The sequence below is a fragment of the Narcine bancroftii genome, chromosome 1, assembly GCF_036971445.1.
Source record: "Narcine bancroftii isolate sNarBan1 chromosome 1, sNarBan1.hap1, whole genome shotgun sequence".
NCBI lineage: Eukaryota > Metazoa > Chordata > Chondrichthyes > Torpediniformes > Narcinidae > Narcine > Narcine bancroftii.
In genome coordinates, this window is record NC_091469.1 from 3,040,477 (window position 1) to 3,059,432 (window position 18,956).

Consider the following 18,956-nt stretch of genomic DNA (forward strand, 5'->3'; position numbering starts at 1 on the left):
AGTGGAATAAAAAAAATTGGCTTGTAGGAAGAAAGCAGAGAGTAGTAGTGGAAGGAAAGTATTCTGCCTATAGGTTCATGACGAGTGGAGTGCCACAAGGATCTTTTCTGGGACACCTGTATTTTTGTGATTTTTAAAAAAATAAATGACCTGAATGAAGAGGAAGGATGGGTCAGTGTTTGCGGATGACACGAAGGTTGGAGGAGTTGTGGATGGAGCTATGGGTATTCAAAGGTTACAAGAGGATTATAGACAGAATACAGAATTGGGCAGAAAAGTGGCATGAATTTCAATCTGGACAAGTGAGGTGATGTATTTTGGAAGGATGAACTGGAAGGCTGAGTATGGGGTTAATGGATGAACAGAGGAATCTTGGGGTTCAAATCCATAGATCCCTCAAGGTTGCCACACAGGTTGATAGGATAGTTAAGAACCCCTATAGGATGCTGGAATTCATTAATGGGGGATTGAATTCAGGAGTAGAGAGGTCATGTTACAACTCTACAAATCCTTGGTAAATTGACACTTATTGTGTTCAGTTCTGGTCACCTCATTATAGGAAGGATGTGGAAGATGTGAGGAGGGTGCAGAAGAGATTTACCAGGATGCTGCTTGAATTGGGAAACAAGTCTTATGAGGCAAGGTTAGCAGAGCTGGGACTTTTCTGTTTGGAGCATAGAAAGATGGGAGGAAACTTGATAGAGGTCTACAAGATTATGAGAGACACAGATAGGATGGACAGTGAGCACCTGTTTTTACAGGGCAGGATCAGCAAACATCAGAGGATGTATGTACAAAGTGAGAGGAGGGGAGTTTAGGAGAGAGGTTTTTATTACAGAGTTGTGGGTGCTTGGAATGCCTTGCCAGGGATGGTGGTGGAGGCTGAAACATTGGGGGCATTTAAGAGACTCTTAGTCAGGCACATGGATGAAAGGAAAATAGAAGGTTATGGGGTAGGGAGGGTTTCATACTTTTCTTTTTAGGTAGCAATTGGGTTGGCACAACATTGAGGGCCAAGGGCCTGTACTGTGCAGTATCTCATTGTGAAACATGGTGGGGATATTATGATCTGGGCATGTATGTCTGCCATAGATACTGCTACACTTATCTTCATTGATTATGTAACTGGTGATGGCAGAGGCAAAATGAATTCTGAGGAAGAGAAACATCTTATCTGCTCAAGTCTGAGCAAACGTCTCCAGACTCATTGGCCAGTACTTCATCCTACAGCAATACAATGATCCCAAACATACTGCTAAAGCAACAAAGGAGTTTTTCAAAGCTAAAGACTGGAAAATTCTTGAATGGCCAAGTCAGTCACCTGATTTAAAACCAACTGAGCCAGCCTTCCATATGCTGAAGAGAAAACTAAAAGGGACAAGCGCCAAAACAAGCTGGAGCTGAAGATTGTGAAGTCTATGAATTAGAGACTTCAAGCAGTCATTGCAACAAAGTGCAAAACATGAATCATTTAGTATACATACCATTGCTATTTTCCAAATATTATGGTGCCCTGAAATGAGGGGACTATGTATAAAAAGTGCTGTAATTTCTACATGGTCAAACCAAAATGTACACAAATACCCTTGAATAAAATCTGGATTGTGCTCTTTAATCACATGTGAATTGTTTGATTACAAATTCAAAACTGTGGAGCACAGGGAAAAATAAAGGAAAGAAGTCTTCATCCCAAACATTATGGAGGGCACTGTATGTTCCAAAGAGTTTTTGATATCCATTCCCCACTTTGATTGGGGAGTCTATACTTTAACAATGAACTTTCACAGTAAGAAGAACCCAGGTGTTTTATACAGGGCTTGCTGCCTACCTGCTGAAGGGCACAGTCACCTGAAACTTAACAATTGCTGCAGATGATTTTGAAGGATTACATCAACTCAGTTCTTAACATGCAAGATCTCAATGACAATAATCATCTACATTCCAATGATGAGACATAATGATGTAGTAGTTAAGTTACTGGGCCATCAAGTGGTCGAAATCATTCATCTAGAGACACATGTTCAAATTCCACTAGAGCAAGAAGGAACTGGAATTCAAAAAAGTCATTAAGTTTGAAGTGAAAAGATTGCATTATACTGGTCACCATGAAATAACTTGATGGTGTGATAAAGCAATCTGTATCTCTAATGTCCTACTGCCAACTTCAGGGCAACCCTGCGGCACAGCAGTCAGTGCTGTTGACTCCCAGCACCTGTGGTGCTGTCTATGTGGAGTATGAACGTTCTCCTTGTACGTTTCTCCAAGTGCTCATTTTCTTGCCACAATCTAAAGACGTGTTGGCAAGTTCGTTGGTTCCTGTAAATGACCCTCTTACAAGAGGTTAATGGCAAAAATAATGAAAAGAGGGATGATAAATGTTATATAGAGAATTTAGGTTAAAATGACTCAAGTTAAAATGTGATGATTAATCATAAAAAGGGAAGCCAGAACGGACAGGGAGCTTACTAGCAGCCAAGGACAAAAGCTGAATATGTTTTTTTAAAAACCTATCTTTTCATGGTCATAGTGAGAGACATGCAGGAGACAAAGGATTGATAAGAAGGGTGAGAAACAGAATTTAGTGTATGTAGAGTTCACAGCGTACGTAACGAACGTGATAATTAAAAATGCAGTTATACTTAGAATGCTTTTGCAATACTAACCAATTAAAACAGTATTAATAAGAAGGGGAAGGGCAAACAATAAGGGTATAAAAATCAATGCACTGTATGTATCGGGGCTTAACTGGTGAGAAACCAGTTGAGTCCAACTCTGCAGACTTGTAAATAAAGCTTGTCGTGTCATCAGTTTTAAAGAGACTCATGTGTGAGAAGTTTTATTTCTGACAAATGGGGGCTCGTCCGGGATCTACACTCCAGCCGTGAGGGGAGGCGAGAAGAGGGACATCGGAGGCGGTGCACCCCGCTGAGTTCAGCAGCTCCTAGTCCCTTGCTCGTCGCTTCGGGCGGCTTGAGCGAGTGGTATCCGGACAGGGTGACACGACAAGACGGAGAGGAGAAGGGTGACGGTTCAATCCCCGGGAAGACACCGGTAAGTGACGACTTACGATTGTGGTGTGGGGATTGGGTAACAGGTGTAACGGGATACACCTGTTTGGATAAAAAAACCTAACATAATAGATCAGGTATAGAGCTTTTGTCGTGGCATGAGGACCCTGTCGTGGGACTCTAGGATAGACCCCAGGGAAACCTCGGCGGTAACCGAAGGAGGGACAGCACCTCCGACGAAGTGCCGAGAAGAGAGGGGTCAACCCCAGGGAAACCTCAGCGGTAACCGAAGGAGGGACAGTACCTCCGACGAGGCGTCTGAGAAGAAGGGAGTAGGGTCCAGAACGAGAGGGTCCTCAGCAACGATAAACAGATCTAGGTGGGAAAATGGGAGGATCAAAATCTAAGGGCTCGTCTGAAAATTCAGGACAATTCCTGGGAGTACCCCTTGACAGCCCTTTGGGGAGAATGTTTGAAAATTGGGATAGTAATAGATATCGGGACAAAAACAAGAAAAAGATGGTCCAATATTGTCTCCTTTGGTCAAAACAACCTATTAAAGGTTCCTCGGTCTGGTGGCCGAAATTTGGATCTGATGAGGATTGGGTTAGACAAGCATTAAACATATATGTAAATTCGAGACCAAAGGTGAATCAAGAAGAGTCAGCATATGCATTTTGTTGGGTTCCCTGGCCAGGATCCTTAACAGAATGTTTTAAATTGAGAGTGGCAGGAGAAAAGAAATGGGAACCTCTGGACAACCTTCCCCCTCCTTATATTCCCCCGGTGCCTACTGCGCCCGAGGAAAGCTTATTACCGGAGGGGAAAGGTGATGAATCTGATTGCCCCGAAGGGGGCCGGGATAAAAAGGATGAATTAAGGGAGTCGGACCCTAAACTTCCACCGGTAAACCGACCCTGGACAAGATCCCAGACTGGTCCAGGACCATCAAAATTTTCAATAAGCCTAAATCCCCTGAGGGAAGTTCCTATGGGAGGACCGGGAGGGGGAACGGGATATGTGAATGTTCCCCTAACTAGTACAGAGGTGCGGGGATTTAAGAAAGAAATGAAAAAGTTATTAGAAGATCCTATAGGACTGGCTGAACAGCTTGACCAATTCTTGGGACCAAACACATATACGTGGGAAGAGATGCAGGCAATAATGGGAACATTATTTTCACCCCAGGAGAGGCAGATGATTCGACGGGCTGCCCTCCTCATGTGGGAATATGAACAACCTGGGGACCCTAGACCCCATGAACAAAAATATCCCCTAAATGAACCCAGGTGGGACAAACGAACACCCGAGGGATTGGCAAGTATGAGACAATATAGAGAGTGGACAATTAAAGGGATACGGGAGGCTGTGCCAAAGGGTCACAATTTTACCAAGGCATTTGGGAACCACCAGGGGAAAGACGAGTCCCCTACTGATTTTTTGGAGAGGGTGAGAAAGAATGTCCAACAGTATGCTGGTGTGGACCCTAGTACACCAATGGGTGAACAGCTTATTCGAATTGAATTTGTTTCCAAATCATGGCAAGACATTAGAAAGAAACTAGAAAAGGAGGAGGACTGGAGCGAAAAACCCCTAAGTGACCTGTTAAAAAAGGCGCAAAAAGTATATGTGCAGAGAGAAGAAGAAGATCAAAAGAGGGCGACAAAGGTTATGGTACAGACTATCCGACAGATGAATGCTGAATCCAGAGGGGAAAGAAAACAAAACCTTCCTCTAAACAATCCAAGATATCCAAGAGAGGGAAGACCCCGGAGGTTCGTTAAGTGCTATTACTGCAATGAGGAAGGACACTTTAAGAGGGAATGCCCCCGATACAAGAGGGAACTGCGTGCCCTCGAACTTATGGAAGAAGATTAGGGGTGTCAGGGGTTCCAAATGTTAGGGACCAAATATAAGAGGGAACCCCTGGTAAAACTAAAAATTGGTCCCAAGGGAGAAGAGGTGGTGTTTATGGTGGACACAGGAGCGGAACGAAGTAGTGTAATAACTGTGCCAATCGGAACTGAGCCTATAAAAAGTAATTTGACAATTTCTGGGATAGAAGGAGCTCCCAGAATGGTATCAATAATTCCCCAAGTAACAGTGAAACTGGAAGAAAGAGAAGGGGTACAAGACCTCTTGTTATTACCTTCGGCTGGATTTAACCTCCTAGGAAGGGACTTACAGGCTCTCCTAGGTTTGGGTGCTCTCCCTGTGGACGGAGAAGTGCGAGTCCACCTTTGCGCTTTAAAGGAAGAGGATGAACGGCAGATTGACGAGAGAGTCTGGTATAAGGAGGGAAATCGAGGAGGTCTGGACATCCCACCTTTACATGTCACATTAATACCAGGTCATCAGCCGGTAAGGAAACGTCAGTATCCTATTTCTTTGGAAGGGAGAAAAGGGCTACAGCCGGTAATTGAGACTTTAATACGAGACGGACTATTAGAAGAATGCATGTCACCTTATAACACCCCTATACTCCCAGTAAAAAAGTCAGATGGATCCTATCGCCTAGTTCAGGATCTAAGAAGTTTGAATGCTATTGTTCAGACCCGCCACCCAGTGGTGCCTAATCCCTATACTATTATGAGTCGGATTCCCCCAGACCATGAGTGGTTTAGTGTTATCGACTTGAAGGATGCCTTCTGGACTTGTCCGTTAGAAGAGGAAAGTAGAGATATGTTTGCGTTTGAATGGGAAAATCCATGGACAGGTAGACGGAGACAGTTTTGGTGGACTGTATTGCCCCAAGGGTTCACTGAATCTCCAAACCTGTTTGGACAAATGCTAGAACAAATCCTGATGGACTATCCACAATCTGATGATTCCCAACTAATGCAGTATGTGGATGATTTACTATTATCAGGACCCAAGGAACAAGAAATGAGGAGAGAGACCATTAGACTCTTGAATTATCTGGGGAAAAAGGGTCTACGAGTGTCCAGAAACAAGTTACAGTTTGTTGAGAAAACTGTGATATATCTGGGACACCAGATAAGTAAAGGACAGAAACGGATTACCCCTGAACGGATTGCGGGAATCACTAGAATGCCGTTACCCCGTAATAAGAAGGAAATAAGACAATTCCTGGGACTCTTAGGTTACTGTAGGTTATGGATAGAGGACTACTCAGCTTTGGTGAAGTTTATGTATGAAAAACTGACAAATGAAAATGAATATCCATTGAAATGGACCCAGGAGGAGGAGGGATGGTTCGAGGACTAGAAGCATCGCCTGACACGAGCCCCAGTACTCACTCTGCCCTCTTTAAAACAGCCCTTCCAGCTATTTGTCACTCATAACCAAGGAACAGCTGTGGGAGTTTTAACACAGGAAAAAGGCGGTCAGCGACACCCAGTGGCTTTCCTTTCCAAAATGATGGACCCAGTGTCTCGCGGATGGCCGACGTGTATCCAGGGAGTAGCGGCTGCTGCTCTGTTGGTAGAGGAAGCACGTAAACTTACTTTTGGAGGAAAGATGACTGTGTACACCTCCCATTCTGTGAGTGTTTTATTAACACAAACTGCCCATCGATGGCTGACTGATTCTCGCATATTAAAGTATGAAACCATTTTAATGGTCGGAGAAGATCTACAGTTTGCAAAGATTAATAGCTGCAACCCAGCTCAGTTTTTATACGGCAGTGAAACAGAGAGAGAGGTGGAGCACGACTGTGTCGAGTTGACAGATCTTCAGACCAAGACCCGAGAAGACCTTTGCGATACTCCGCTGGGAGAAGGATATGAATTCTACATTGATGGCTCCGCCAGATGTGTTGACGGAATGAGAAGAAATGGGTATGCTATAATAGAAGGAAATACTTGGAAAGTAGTAGAATCCACGAGACTACCCGGAAGCTGGTCAGCACAATCCTGTGAACTATATGCCTTGCAGAGAGCCCTCAAAATACTGGCAAAGAAAATTGGAACGATTTACACAGATTCCAAATACGCATACGGAGTAGTGCATACCTTTGGTAAGATCTGGAAGGAGCGTGGTCTAATTACATCAAGAGGAAAGGAATTGGCACACGAACAGATGATTACTCTGACTCTAGAAGCCTTAACATTACCCCAAGAAATAGCAGTGGTCTACATACCAAGCCATCAAAGGGGAGATAACCCGACAGCAATTGGAAACAGACTGGCTGATGAAGAAGCCAAAAGAGCAGCCATGCAACAAGAAGTCCGTTTGCTGACTTTAATCCCAATAAGGCAAGGCATAAAGACAGCTCCCATTTTCACTGCTAAAGAAGAAAAGAACATGGATCAGCTGGGCGCAAGCCAGTTACCTGATGGAACATGGAAAACACCAGATGGAAGAATTGTTCTAAATAAAGAAATAACTCGCAATATTTTAAAACACCTGCATCAACAGAGCCACTGGGGCACCCAAGCCTTATGTGACACAGTGCTTCGAGAATATGTGTGTAAGGGAATCTACACCTTGGCCCAACAAGAGGTGCAAAATTGTTACCTATGCACAAAAATTAATAAGAAGATAATGAGGACAGGGACCATGGGAGGTCAACCATTAGCCATACGCCCTTTTCAACGTATCCAGATCGACTTCACAGAGTTACCTCAAGTTCAAAGATGGAAATATCTGTTGGTGATAATAGATCACTTTACCCGATGGGTAGAAGCCTTCCCAACAATAAATACTACAGCCTCTACAGTAGCTCGCCTCCTCCTAGAGCAGATAATCCCCAGATATGGTATAATGGATTCTATAGACTCAGACAGGGGTCCACATTTTTCTTCAAAAATCCAACAATTGATTTGTGATGCATTACAGGTCTCTTGGAAATTACATACCCCTTGGCATCCACAAAGCTCAGGGAAAGTCGAGCGTATGAATGGAACACTAAAAATCCAATTGACAAAGTTAATGGTGGAAACTAAAATGCCTTGGATAAAGTGTCTGCCCCTAGCCTTATTGAGAATTCGTACTGCCCCACGAAAAGATGTAGGGCTGTCCCCTTATGAAATGATGTTTGGGCTTCCCTTCTGGAGTACAGTTGAGGGGTGTCCCACCTTGGGGGAAGGGGATATATTTGTTAGGAACTATTTACAGGCACTGTCACGCTCTCTTGCAGATTTACGAAAGAGAGGACTATTGGCACAAACACCGCCTTTAGACTTTTCTTTACACAAAGTGGAACCAGGAGACTGGATTCTCATCAAGACCTGGAAAACTGAAAAACTCCAGCCCCAGTGGGAAGGTCCATACCAAGTTCTCTTAACTACAGAAGCTGCAGCACGAACAAGAGAGAAGGGGTGGACACACGCATCCAGATTTAAGGGACCTGTAGAGGCGCCACAGGACCCTGATACGAACTCAGATTGGACTTGTATTCCTGGAGAAAAACCTCTTACCTTACGATTTCGCAAAAAGACTTAATTCACAATGTTATTGTTATGTTCTTTGATTTTTCTTAGTTTGCCTATGTCTTTATCAGGTGTGAAATGTAAGAAATGCAGAGATACAGTGGTCCTGTTTCAGGACCACATTTGGGGAAGAAAGGAAGGTAATTTCATTTCCCATACCTCAGTTCCTGAGAAATGTTGGGCAGAAAATACCACCCAACATCCATATACCCCTTGTGTGGAAAAAGAAGGAAATAATATGGGTCATTATATACAGATTCCTAATACCACTCCTTTCCCTCTTAACGGTTGGAAAGGTGACTCAAGCCCACCATGCCCTGATGGACTCTGGTTTTGCATACACCAACGTACTGTTCCAATGAGAAGTTACACTCCACACCCGAAATTGCCTGTCCCTTTAAGACAGCCGGACTTAGAAAGGGGTGGATGGTTATATAGAGAATTTAGGTTAAAATGACTCAAGTTAAAATGTGATGATTAATCATAAAAAGGGAAGCCAGAACGGACAGGGAGCTTACTAGCAGCCAAGGACAAAAGCTGAATATGTTTTTTTAAAAACCTATCTTTTCATGGTCATAGTGAGAGACATGCAGGAGACAAAGGGTGAGAAGGGTGAGAAACAGAATTTAGTGTATGTAGAGTTCACAGCGTACGTAACGAACGTGATCATTAAAAATGCAGTTATACTTAGAATGCTTTTGTAATACTAACCAATTAAAACAGTATTAATAAGAAGGGGAAGGGCAAACAATAAGGGTATAAAAATCAATGCACTGTATGTATCGGGGCTTAACTGGTGAGAAACCAGTTGAGTCCAACTCTGCAGACTTGTAAATAAAGCTTGTCGTGTCATCAGTTTTAAAGAGACTCATGTGTGAGAAGTTTTATTTCTGACAATAAACATAATGAAAGTGGGAGAGCAAGCGCTCCAGGAGTGCGAGGGAAAACGAATAAATTGAATCAATGGATCGCTCGCCAAAGGGCTGAAAGGCCATGAATTATATTCTCCATCTGGGTTCTACATGACAGCAGACTCACTGAAAGCAGGCGAGAGAGTCCAGGTGCTGGAGGGACGCGGCGGGTCGAGCAGTATCAGTGAGAGAAAAAGAACGGTCCACGCTTCTGACTTCATCGAGGATTTGCCGAACTGTTGAACCTGCTTCTCCGTCTGTTGCTGGTCGACCCGCTGAGTTCCCCCAACAGATGGTTTCTTGCTTCACTCACAGATAGGGTTGATTCTCAATGACCATCTACGGTCCCTGCTCAATCAAGGATGAACAATTCATTCCTAGCCCTTGAACGCAAAAAAAATCGGCAATTTCATCAAGATTCTGTTTAATTGATCCAAGTTCTGTTTAATTTTCTTTCTTAAAACGGGCAAGATCCCATTGGAAGCCCCTCTTGGAAAACCGATCTTTCTGAAATGAAAACCACCTGTACACTCGCTTCCAGCCCAAGGCAGCCTCGCCGACAAAACCATTCCTTTCCATTCAACACCAAGCAGTGCGCAATCTGCTTTTCAAGGTGTTTATGGCCTCAACTTCAATTGAGAAAATTCATGTGCCCTTCTCAAGGTCGTGAAAATGCATTTCGATTTAAAACCCACACTAGTTAGTCCAATGAGCCTTCCTTCCAGCCATTCCCCCACTCAACAGGTTCAACAAACGGATCTGCAATTGGAACAAACACTCTATTCGTTTTCACAAGTTCTGAATTCTCCCGGTGTTTGGAAGTTTAAAGAGTGAAATTGTGACTAAGGATTGGAAATGAACCCAGAGCCTGAAAGTTAACACAAATGGCCGAGTTCCAGTGACAGGTCTGCGGTGCAAATCGGCGATTGAACGGCTGCAAGGTGCTGTCACTCACCCAGGTGCAGGGTCAGGTTGACCGAGTTGGGGAACTGCACACCATGCAGCATCGACGGGCTCTGCCACCAGGTGGGCTCCTCCTCCTCACTGTGGAAGTCGTTCAGGTGACTGACATTGTGGCTCCGCTGGGGGTCGTGGGCATCGCACACATGACACGATTTGGTCACTCCGGTCACGCCGGTTTGCAGGCAATATTCCTCCGGGGCGGGAAAGCCGCACACTTCACTGGCCAGCACTTGGCGATCGAAGGCAGCGTTGCAGAATTCGGGCATACATCTCTGGGCTTTTCCTGACTCCCGCTCATAACAGGAATCCATCCCGGCCAGGGAGGTGCAGAGATGCAAAGAGAGTGCAGTCAGATACGACAGCAACCCCATAACAGCCACGGTGCGTCTCCTCGTTCAATCCTCTCGCTACTGGAGAAATCACTTGATAATTCCACACCAGTTGCATCCCATCAAGGCAGGAAACGTTTTGCAAGATCAATTCGAAATATTCCTGCTTCATGCCCCCTGCTGGGGCATGAACAATGTAAATTTCTCCGAACTCCGGACTTGGGACAGAGTCGGTTATCAGCCAAATGCGTTAACTTGGCCACGTGAACATGACTGGTGAGACAGGTACATCACTTTCAAACCTGCAGCCAATAAATAACTTGTAAAGCGTTGCAATGTACAAAATACAACACGACAAACGGCAGCCAATTTCCTTCGCCGCAAGATGAAAATGATCAGTCCACTTTCTGAAGTTAGGTTATGTGAAAGATAAATTTTGACAAGAGAGCAACACCCAATATATTTAAAATATATTGAAGTTGGAATGAAAATGATATAACCAAATAAAGGCCAGCTAATTAACATTAACGAACCAATAATCTTTATGACCCAATCATTTACATTCCACAAACTCAAAGGAAGTGAGAAAACATCGCAAATGTTCTGTATACAATCTTCCAAATTCATTTGAATCAGGAACGATTCCCAAAGATTGAAAAATTAGACACGAATCCAAAAGGGCAGCACTTGCCTTTTCATCTTTCACATGGTGTTCAGGTAGAGGAATCATTGCTTTGACCATTTCACAGATGGGGTGGAAAACTTTGTGGGGTGCCAATGTAGGGGCGTTGCAAAATGAAGATTGGAAGTATTAAATTGAGGGGATAGAGTATTGATAGAATGGGCAAAACTTTATCAAAATAAATGTAGAACTATAGAACATAACAACACAGAAACAGGCATTTCTGCCCTTCTAGTCCATGCCAAACTACCAAATCACACTGACGAGCTCTCAAATTCTTCTTAAATGTTAAAATCTATCCCGCTGGCAGCACATTCCACATCCCACGACTCTGTGTGAAGAAGTTCTCCCTAATGTGCCAGTTTGTATCTCATCTACCCTCAGTGGAAAAAGCTTATCTACACTTACTGTCTAGATCTCTCATAATTTTAAATACCTCTGTCAAATTTCCCCTCATTCTTCTACACTCCAGGGAATAAAGTCCTAACCTGTTTAACCATTCCCTTTAACTGAGTTCCTAGACTCTGGGCCACATCTTCTCTGCACTCTTTCTATCTTGCATCTTTTTTGGAGTTAGGTGACCAAAACTACACACAATATTTCAAATTTAGCCTCACTAAGGTTTAATAAAACTTTACCATAACATACCAATTGCTACAATCAATACTTTGATTTATGAAGGCCAACATGCCAAAAGCTCTCCTTACATTATCTACCTGTGATGCCACTTTCAGGGAATTATAGATCTGTATTCCCAGATCCTACTGTTCACTCCTCAGTGCCCTTTCATTTACTCTGTACGTCCTTGGTTTGTCCTTCCAAACTGCAACATCTCACACTTGCCTGAATTAAATTCCCTCTGCCATTTTTTAGTCCATTTTTCCAGCTGGTCACCCAGGGTTGGAGATCCTTCTGCAAGCTTTAATCCTTCCTCACTGTCCACAACACCTCCAATCTTTGTGTCATCTGCAAATTTACTGATCCAATTTACGACATTATTATCCAGATCATTGATATAAATGACTAACAACAATGGTCCAAGCACCAAGCCCTGAGGCACACCACTAGTCACAGGCCTACAATCTGAGAAGCAATCATTCACTATCACTCTCTAGCTAATGTCAAATTCAGGTGACTACCTCCCCATGAATAACTAGCACCTGAACCTTTCTGACTGACCTCCCATGTAGGACCTTGACAAAGGCCTTGCTAAAGTCCATGTCGATAGCATCCACAGCCTTTCCTTTTTCAATTTTCCTGGTAACTTCCTCAGAAAAACTACAAGATTGGTTAAACACAATCTACCATGCACAAAGCCATGTTGACTATCCCCAATCAGCCCTGTCTATCCAAATACTTCTTGTATCTGATCTATTAGAACACTTTCCAATAACTTGTCTCTTACTGATGTTAAGCACACCAGTCTAAAATTTGCAGGTTATTTTTGGAGCCTTTTTTAAACATCACGATCTACCCTCCATTGTGTGTGGAGAAAATGTGGCATCTCTGCCTGTCTGGAATGTATGTATGCAGATGGTCACATGTCCTCCCGGTCTGAAACTTATTTAGAAGTCTCATCACCTATCAAAGTTGGATTCCAGCCACCCATAAGTGCACACCTTGCCATTAGCCAATTTAAATCACCTAGGGTCATTATTGGCTAGAAGCAGAGATTAGTTCTATAAACACCAACTCACAGCACATTCTTTCTCTCTGCTCCATTGTCCAAGCCCCAGACATTGCTTCATGCAGGTCACTGATGTCATGATAATGAATATGTATGAGATATACCGGAAGTCACGTGGTAAGAGAGAGAGATAAGAACACAAGCAGGAGAACAAAGGAAACCGGAGAATAAAAAGACACTAAGAAGTTTACCTGATAAACTTGTGTTTAATGTTTTATTAACTTCACATTTCGGGCCACAAATGTGACATTGGCGACGAGGATGGGATAAGCTTGAAGAAAATTAAAGACTAAACAAGATTACAGAGGATTACAGACAACTTCAAGGTGATAAGAATTTTCTCTTTGTCTCAGTACTTTTGGGGCTGGAATATTTCCTCATGGCTGGTACAGACGGTGACTTTCTAACACATAGTGGAATTGCTCATTTTGACCCAATGGGTGATGCAAGCACTGTAAGTGTGAAATGGAAGGCATGGCTGGAAGAATTTGAATCCTACGCCGACAGTCGTGGCCTATTTCTAGATACCGGTACGGTTGAACAAAAAGCGCAGAGAAGGGCGTTACTTCTTTTCACCGCAGGATCCGCAGTTCGGGAAACATTTAAGACACTTTTGAATACTGGAAGAAAGGATGAGTATCGGAAAGCGGTAGATGCATTAAATGCACACTATGTAGTGACACCGAATGCTACATTTCAACGCCATTTGTTTCGGAGAACGAGACAAGAAGATGGCCAGACAATTGCTCAGTACGTGACGAGACTACGCCAGCTAGCTGTTGGATGCAATTACATGCCAGCTGATTTGGACAACCAATTATTGGATCAAGTTGTACAGCACTGCAGATCAGATAAACTCAGAAGACGTCTACTGGAAAGAGGGAGTGAGTTGGAACTCACCGATGCTTTAACCATTGCTGCTGCATTAGAGGCTGTTGAAGGGCAATTTCATACCATGACCCTGAAAGACAACTCAAGCCAGCAAATTAAGAGGCTCTCACATGGCCATAATCAGCCAAGATGTACGTCGACACAGGACGTGGAGTGTTATCGATGTGGAAACCGAGGTCACTTTGGAAAAGTCCCATATTGCCCGGCCAAAGGCAAAGTTTGCAGAAAGTGTGGAGGTAAGGATCACTTTGCAAAGAAGTGCAAAAGCAAGTCCAAAGCAGACCAGAAGAGGAAGAGTACAACTTCCAAAGGCAAAGCCTGGGGGAAAGGAAAGTATCCTGAAAAGAAAGATACCATTCGCCAGATAGACGGTGACGATGATGATACCCAGGAGGAACAGAGTTGTTACCAATTTACGTTGAATGAAGTACATCATGAGAAGGTCCCAGTGATCATTGGTGGAGTGACAGTGCAGGTCATTGTAGACTCAGGCAGTGACAGTAATGTGATTGATCGACATTTATGGGAGAAGTTGAAAAGGAAAAAGATCATCTGTACCTCAAAGAAGTGTTCCAAGAAACTGTATCCATACACAGCAACCAAGCCATTGCAGACCATTGGATGTTTTACTGCAACTGTTGAAGCTGGAGTTAAGTACACCGAAGCAGAGTTTATGGTCATAGAAGAGAGGGGAGAACCATTGCTGAGTAGAAGCACAGCGCAAGACCTGGCAATACTTCATATTGGAGCTTGTGTCAATTCAATTCAGTCATATAAGGATATGAAGCAAGAGTTCCCCGCAGTCTTCCAAGGAGTAGGAAAGCTGAAAGGTCGACAATTGAAGCTAGCGGTAGATGAAACGGTCAAACCCAAGACACAACCAATGCGCCGAACTCCGTTTGGACTTCATGGGAAAGTCGAAGCCAAAATTAAAGAATTGATCGAACAAGACATCATTGAACCGGTGGAACATTCGACACAATGGGTCAGTCCAGTAGTGATTGTGCCCAAACCAAAGGGTGGCATAAGACTATGTGTTGACATGAGAATGGCCAATGAAGCTATAATTAGAGAACGACACCCTATACCAACAGTGGAGGAAATACTTCAAGAACTAACTACCAGCAAGGTATTCTCAAAAATTGATCTGAAATGGGGCTATCATCAATTAGAGCTGGATCCAGGTTCCCGAGATGTAACTACATTTGTAACTCACTGTGGATTGTATCGTTACAAGAGACTATCATTTGGAATTAATGCAGCTTCGGAGATCTACCAGTATGAAATCCATCGAGTAATTCAAGGCATTCCTGGAGTTGCCAACATTTCTGACGACATCATAGTCCATGCACCAACGAAGGAAGAGCATGACAAACGGTTGAGGCGTGTGCTATCTAGACTACAGGAAGCAGGCCTTACCGTGAATGGAAACAAGTGCCAGTTCGGTGTGTCAGAAATGGACTTCATGGGACATAGACTTAGATGGGAAGGACTAAACCCTGCAGAGGCCAAGGTGAAAGTTATTGAAGAGGGACGTGCACCTCAGAACGCAACAGAGGTGAGGAGTTTCCTGGGATTGGTCAATATTTGTGCAAAGTTCATTCCTAATTTTGCTACAGTGGCAGAACCACCAAGGAAACTAACCAGGAAAGGTGTACCATTTCATTTTGGATCTGAGCAGAAGAAAGCGTTCACAGCGCTGAAGCAAAGCCTGACAGATGCAAAAACTCTTGGACATTACGATCCGGCGGCATCAACCAAAGTCATAGCAGATGCCAGCCCAGTTGGTTTAGGAGCCGTGTTGGTCCAGATGCATGATGGAGGACCAAGAATCATTGCCTATGCCAGCAGATCGTTATCAGATGTGGAAAGAAGATACTCTCAGACAGAGAAAGAAGCACTCGGACTTGTATGGGCCTCTGAGGGGTTCCATGCATATTTATACGGCATTGAATTTGAACTCATCACAGATCATAAGCCATTAGAGGTGATCTATGCACTTAGATCCAAACCATGTGCCAGAATAAAGAGATGGGTACTCAGACTACAACCCTACAAATATAAAGTAATCCACATTGCAGGGAAAGCAAACATTGCAGATCCGCTGTCCAGATTGGTGAAGGATGGTGGTCCACATTCCAAGTCAGAATTGGGAACAGAAACAGAGAGCTTTGTATGCTTCGTAGCTATTCAGGCGACACCGAAAGCTGTGACTACGAAGGAAGTCGAAAGAGAATCCGAACGTGATCCAGAACTCAGGGAAGTAAGAGAATGCATACAGAGTGGACAATGGGACAAGTGTACTCACAAGGCTTACATTCCCATTAGAGATGAACTTTGTTGCATCGGACAGTGTGTATTAAGAGGTTGCAGATTGGTGATACCACAAAGATTGAGACCGAAGATCGTATCCTTAGCGCATGAAGGACACCTAGGCATTATTGGTACCAAGCAAAACCTCAGAACCAAGGTATGGTGATAAAGACGCCGAGAAATTTGTTAAAACTTGTCACGGATGTCAAATCACAAGTCGGAGTAATCCGCCAGAACTGATCCGGAGTACGCAACTTCCGACAGGACCATGGATCGACGTAGCTGTTGATTTTCTTGGACCTTTACCGACGGGTGAATCAATTATTGTAGTGATAGATTACTACAGCAGATACTATGAGTACGTGGTGTTGAAGTCCACAACCACTGAAAAAACAATACAAGCGTTAGCAGAGATATTCGCAAGATATCTATTACCTGTTACATTATACTCTGACAATGGTCCACAATTCATTTCAGAGACATTTGCGGAATACATGAGGACCACAGGTATCCACCATCATAAAGTAACTCCGAAATGGCTGCAAGCCAACGGAGAAGTAGAGAGACAAAATCAGTCCATTGAAAAACGATTGAGGATTGCACACACGCAGAAGGACAAAATTGGCGAGAAGCATTGCTATCTTATGTGGCTGTCTATCGAGCAACGCCTCATGCAACCACTGGAAAAAGTCCTGCAGAAGCATTTTTTGGGAGAAAAATCCGCACAAAAATGCCAGAAATAAAGGAAATCCGAGACGACCAGGAGATGAGGGACCACGATGCTGAAAAGAAAGGTGCAGCAAAGCTGTACACAGATTCGAAACGTGGAGCCAAGTACTCAGACATCATGCCAGGAGATAATGTTCTAGTGAGGCATGAAACTGGTAGTAAGCTAGACACACCTTATTACCATCAACCCTATACTGTCGTATCCAGAAGTGGCAGTATGGTGACAGTCAAGTCTCCGACTGGAGTCCTGTATAAGAGAAATGTCTCAGGTGTAAAAAGGTACCAGTCCAGAGATACATCGAGCGAAGAGGTTGAAAGGCCAATACGAGATGCTGAAACTGAGAGACCTGATGATGTTCCAGAGGCAGTTACCAGCACTCCTGATGAAGTGACTAGAAGCCGTGGCGAGCAGTATTTCCGACGCTGAGAGTGAACAACCGAGAAGCGACGACAATATCGCAGGCAGGCCGAAACGAAACCGGAAAGTGCCCAAACGATACGAAGACTTTGTACCATAGTTTTAATAAGAACTTTGGGACAGTATTTAATCTTATATCATAAAGTGCATGTATGAGTGCTGTAGGAAGTAAATTTTATGTAGTTGAGTTATAGTATTACCATTAGTTACGATGTTTCTATGTTTCCGAGGGATATTGGTAAGAGAAGGTAAAGTTTATTTCTGATTAAAGGAGGGATGTCATGATAATGAATATGTATGAGATATACCAGAAGTCACGTGGTAAGAGAGAGAGATAAGAACACAAGCAGGAGAACAAAGGAAACCGGAGAATAAAAAGACACTAAGAGGTTTACCTGATAAACTTGTGTTTAATGTTTTATTAACTTCACATTTCGGGCCACAAATGTGACAACTACTATGGGCATTGCTGGAAGTTTCATGGGTAAGCTGTGTACTACACTGAAGCTGAGCTGTAGTTTTGCAATATATCAATTCTTGCAGAGAGCCACTGCCCCATTGGTGTGTGTACTCAAGTGTGAGCATTTCGAGTATAGGTTCACTATTGTCGGAGTCCAACCTAGGTCCAAGGTGAATGTGTATATCTTGAAATTGTAATCTAGTACCATTTAACATTCTCCCGTTTGTGTCCTGTATGTTAATTAAAGTTGTGTGATTGTCACATGTGTCCAGACTCATCTCTGTGAACACACCAAGGCTGATACTCTTCCCAACATGACAATTAGTGCCTCAAGCAGGGTTCAAAGACTCAGCTGGACACACATGGAGTCTTAACCATGTGGGAATGGAAGATGATACTAACAAGGTGGAAGATTTAATAAGTGCATTGTGGGTGTCCTGTCAGGTGCATGTGTGATTGTGTACCCGCTCACCAATGGGGGCAGCAGGAGGTGATCCACAGATAGGAAGGGACCCTAGGTGGACTGATGATTGTCAGGGTTCAGCCATTTGGCAGCATGGCTGGCAAGCCACACTATGCCAGTTGATTGGGTCGATTGGTTGGACCCTCACAGACTGAGGATAGGGCACCACATTGTGACAGATTATATTTTATATTATGTATAGATTTTTTTTAAGAAGAGATTGCAGGGGTTTTAGTGTAGAAAACAAATACTTCACAAAACACATCTCATTTAAAATGCAAGAGCTCTGCTCAAACCAGACACTCTAGGGCCAGTCCCTTTGTAAAGACAATGGAAACTGCTTTGCTGAAGGTTTTCACAAGGAGGTGAAAAAACCATCCTGGGGAACTGATAAGATCTTTCAGGAATTGATTTTGGAGCCAGCATTCTGTTTGGTGGCAGTTTGCTGTTTTAAGAGGTTGTTTTTTTTTAATACAAGCAGAGAGAGAAGAACATGTTTTCTGCAATGGCTTCTGGAGGCTGCAGCACAACAAGCTAGCTTGTGTAAACCTAATTTTGAGGACAGGTTGTGAGTTTTGAGATCAGCCTGTTGAAAACCCTTCTGCTCCATACAAGAGGAAATGGCTGGTGTCACATTTTTGGCCCAAAATGTGAAATTAATAACACCATCACCACATGCTTTACCAGTTGAACATCCCAGTGTCTTCAT

The 18,956-nt window shown here is 43.5% G+C and overlaps 1 protein-coding gene across 1 annotated transcript in view; it reads right to left on the bottom strand.

Annotated features, from left to right (window-relative positions):
* LOC138754405 (laminin subunit gamma-3-like) overlaps nt 1-10,731 on the bottom strand; it is a 130,287-nt gene extending 119,556 nt beyond the window's left edge. The window contains exon 1 of the mRNA XM_069918640.1: nt 10,268-10,731. Within this exon, the coding sequence (XP_069774741.1) occupies nt 10,268-10,646 (379 nt within the window). The 5' untranslated portion in view covers nt 10,647-10,731. The remainder of the gene's footprint in view (nt 1-10,267) is intronic.
* Between the last annotated feature and the right edge of the window lie 8,225 nt (nt 10,732-18,956).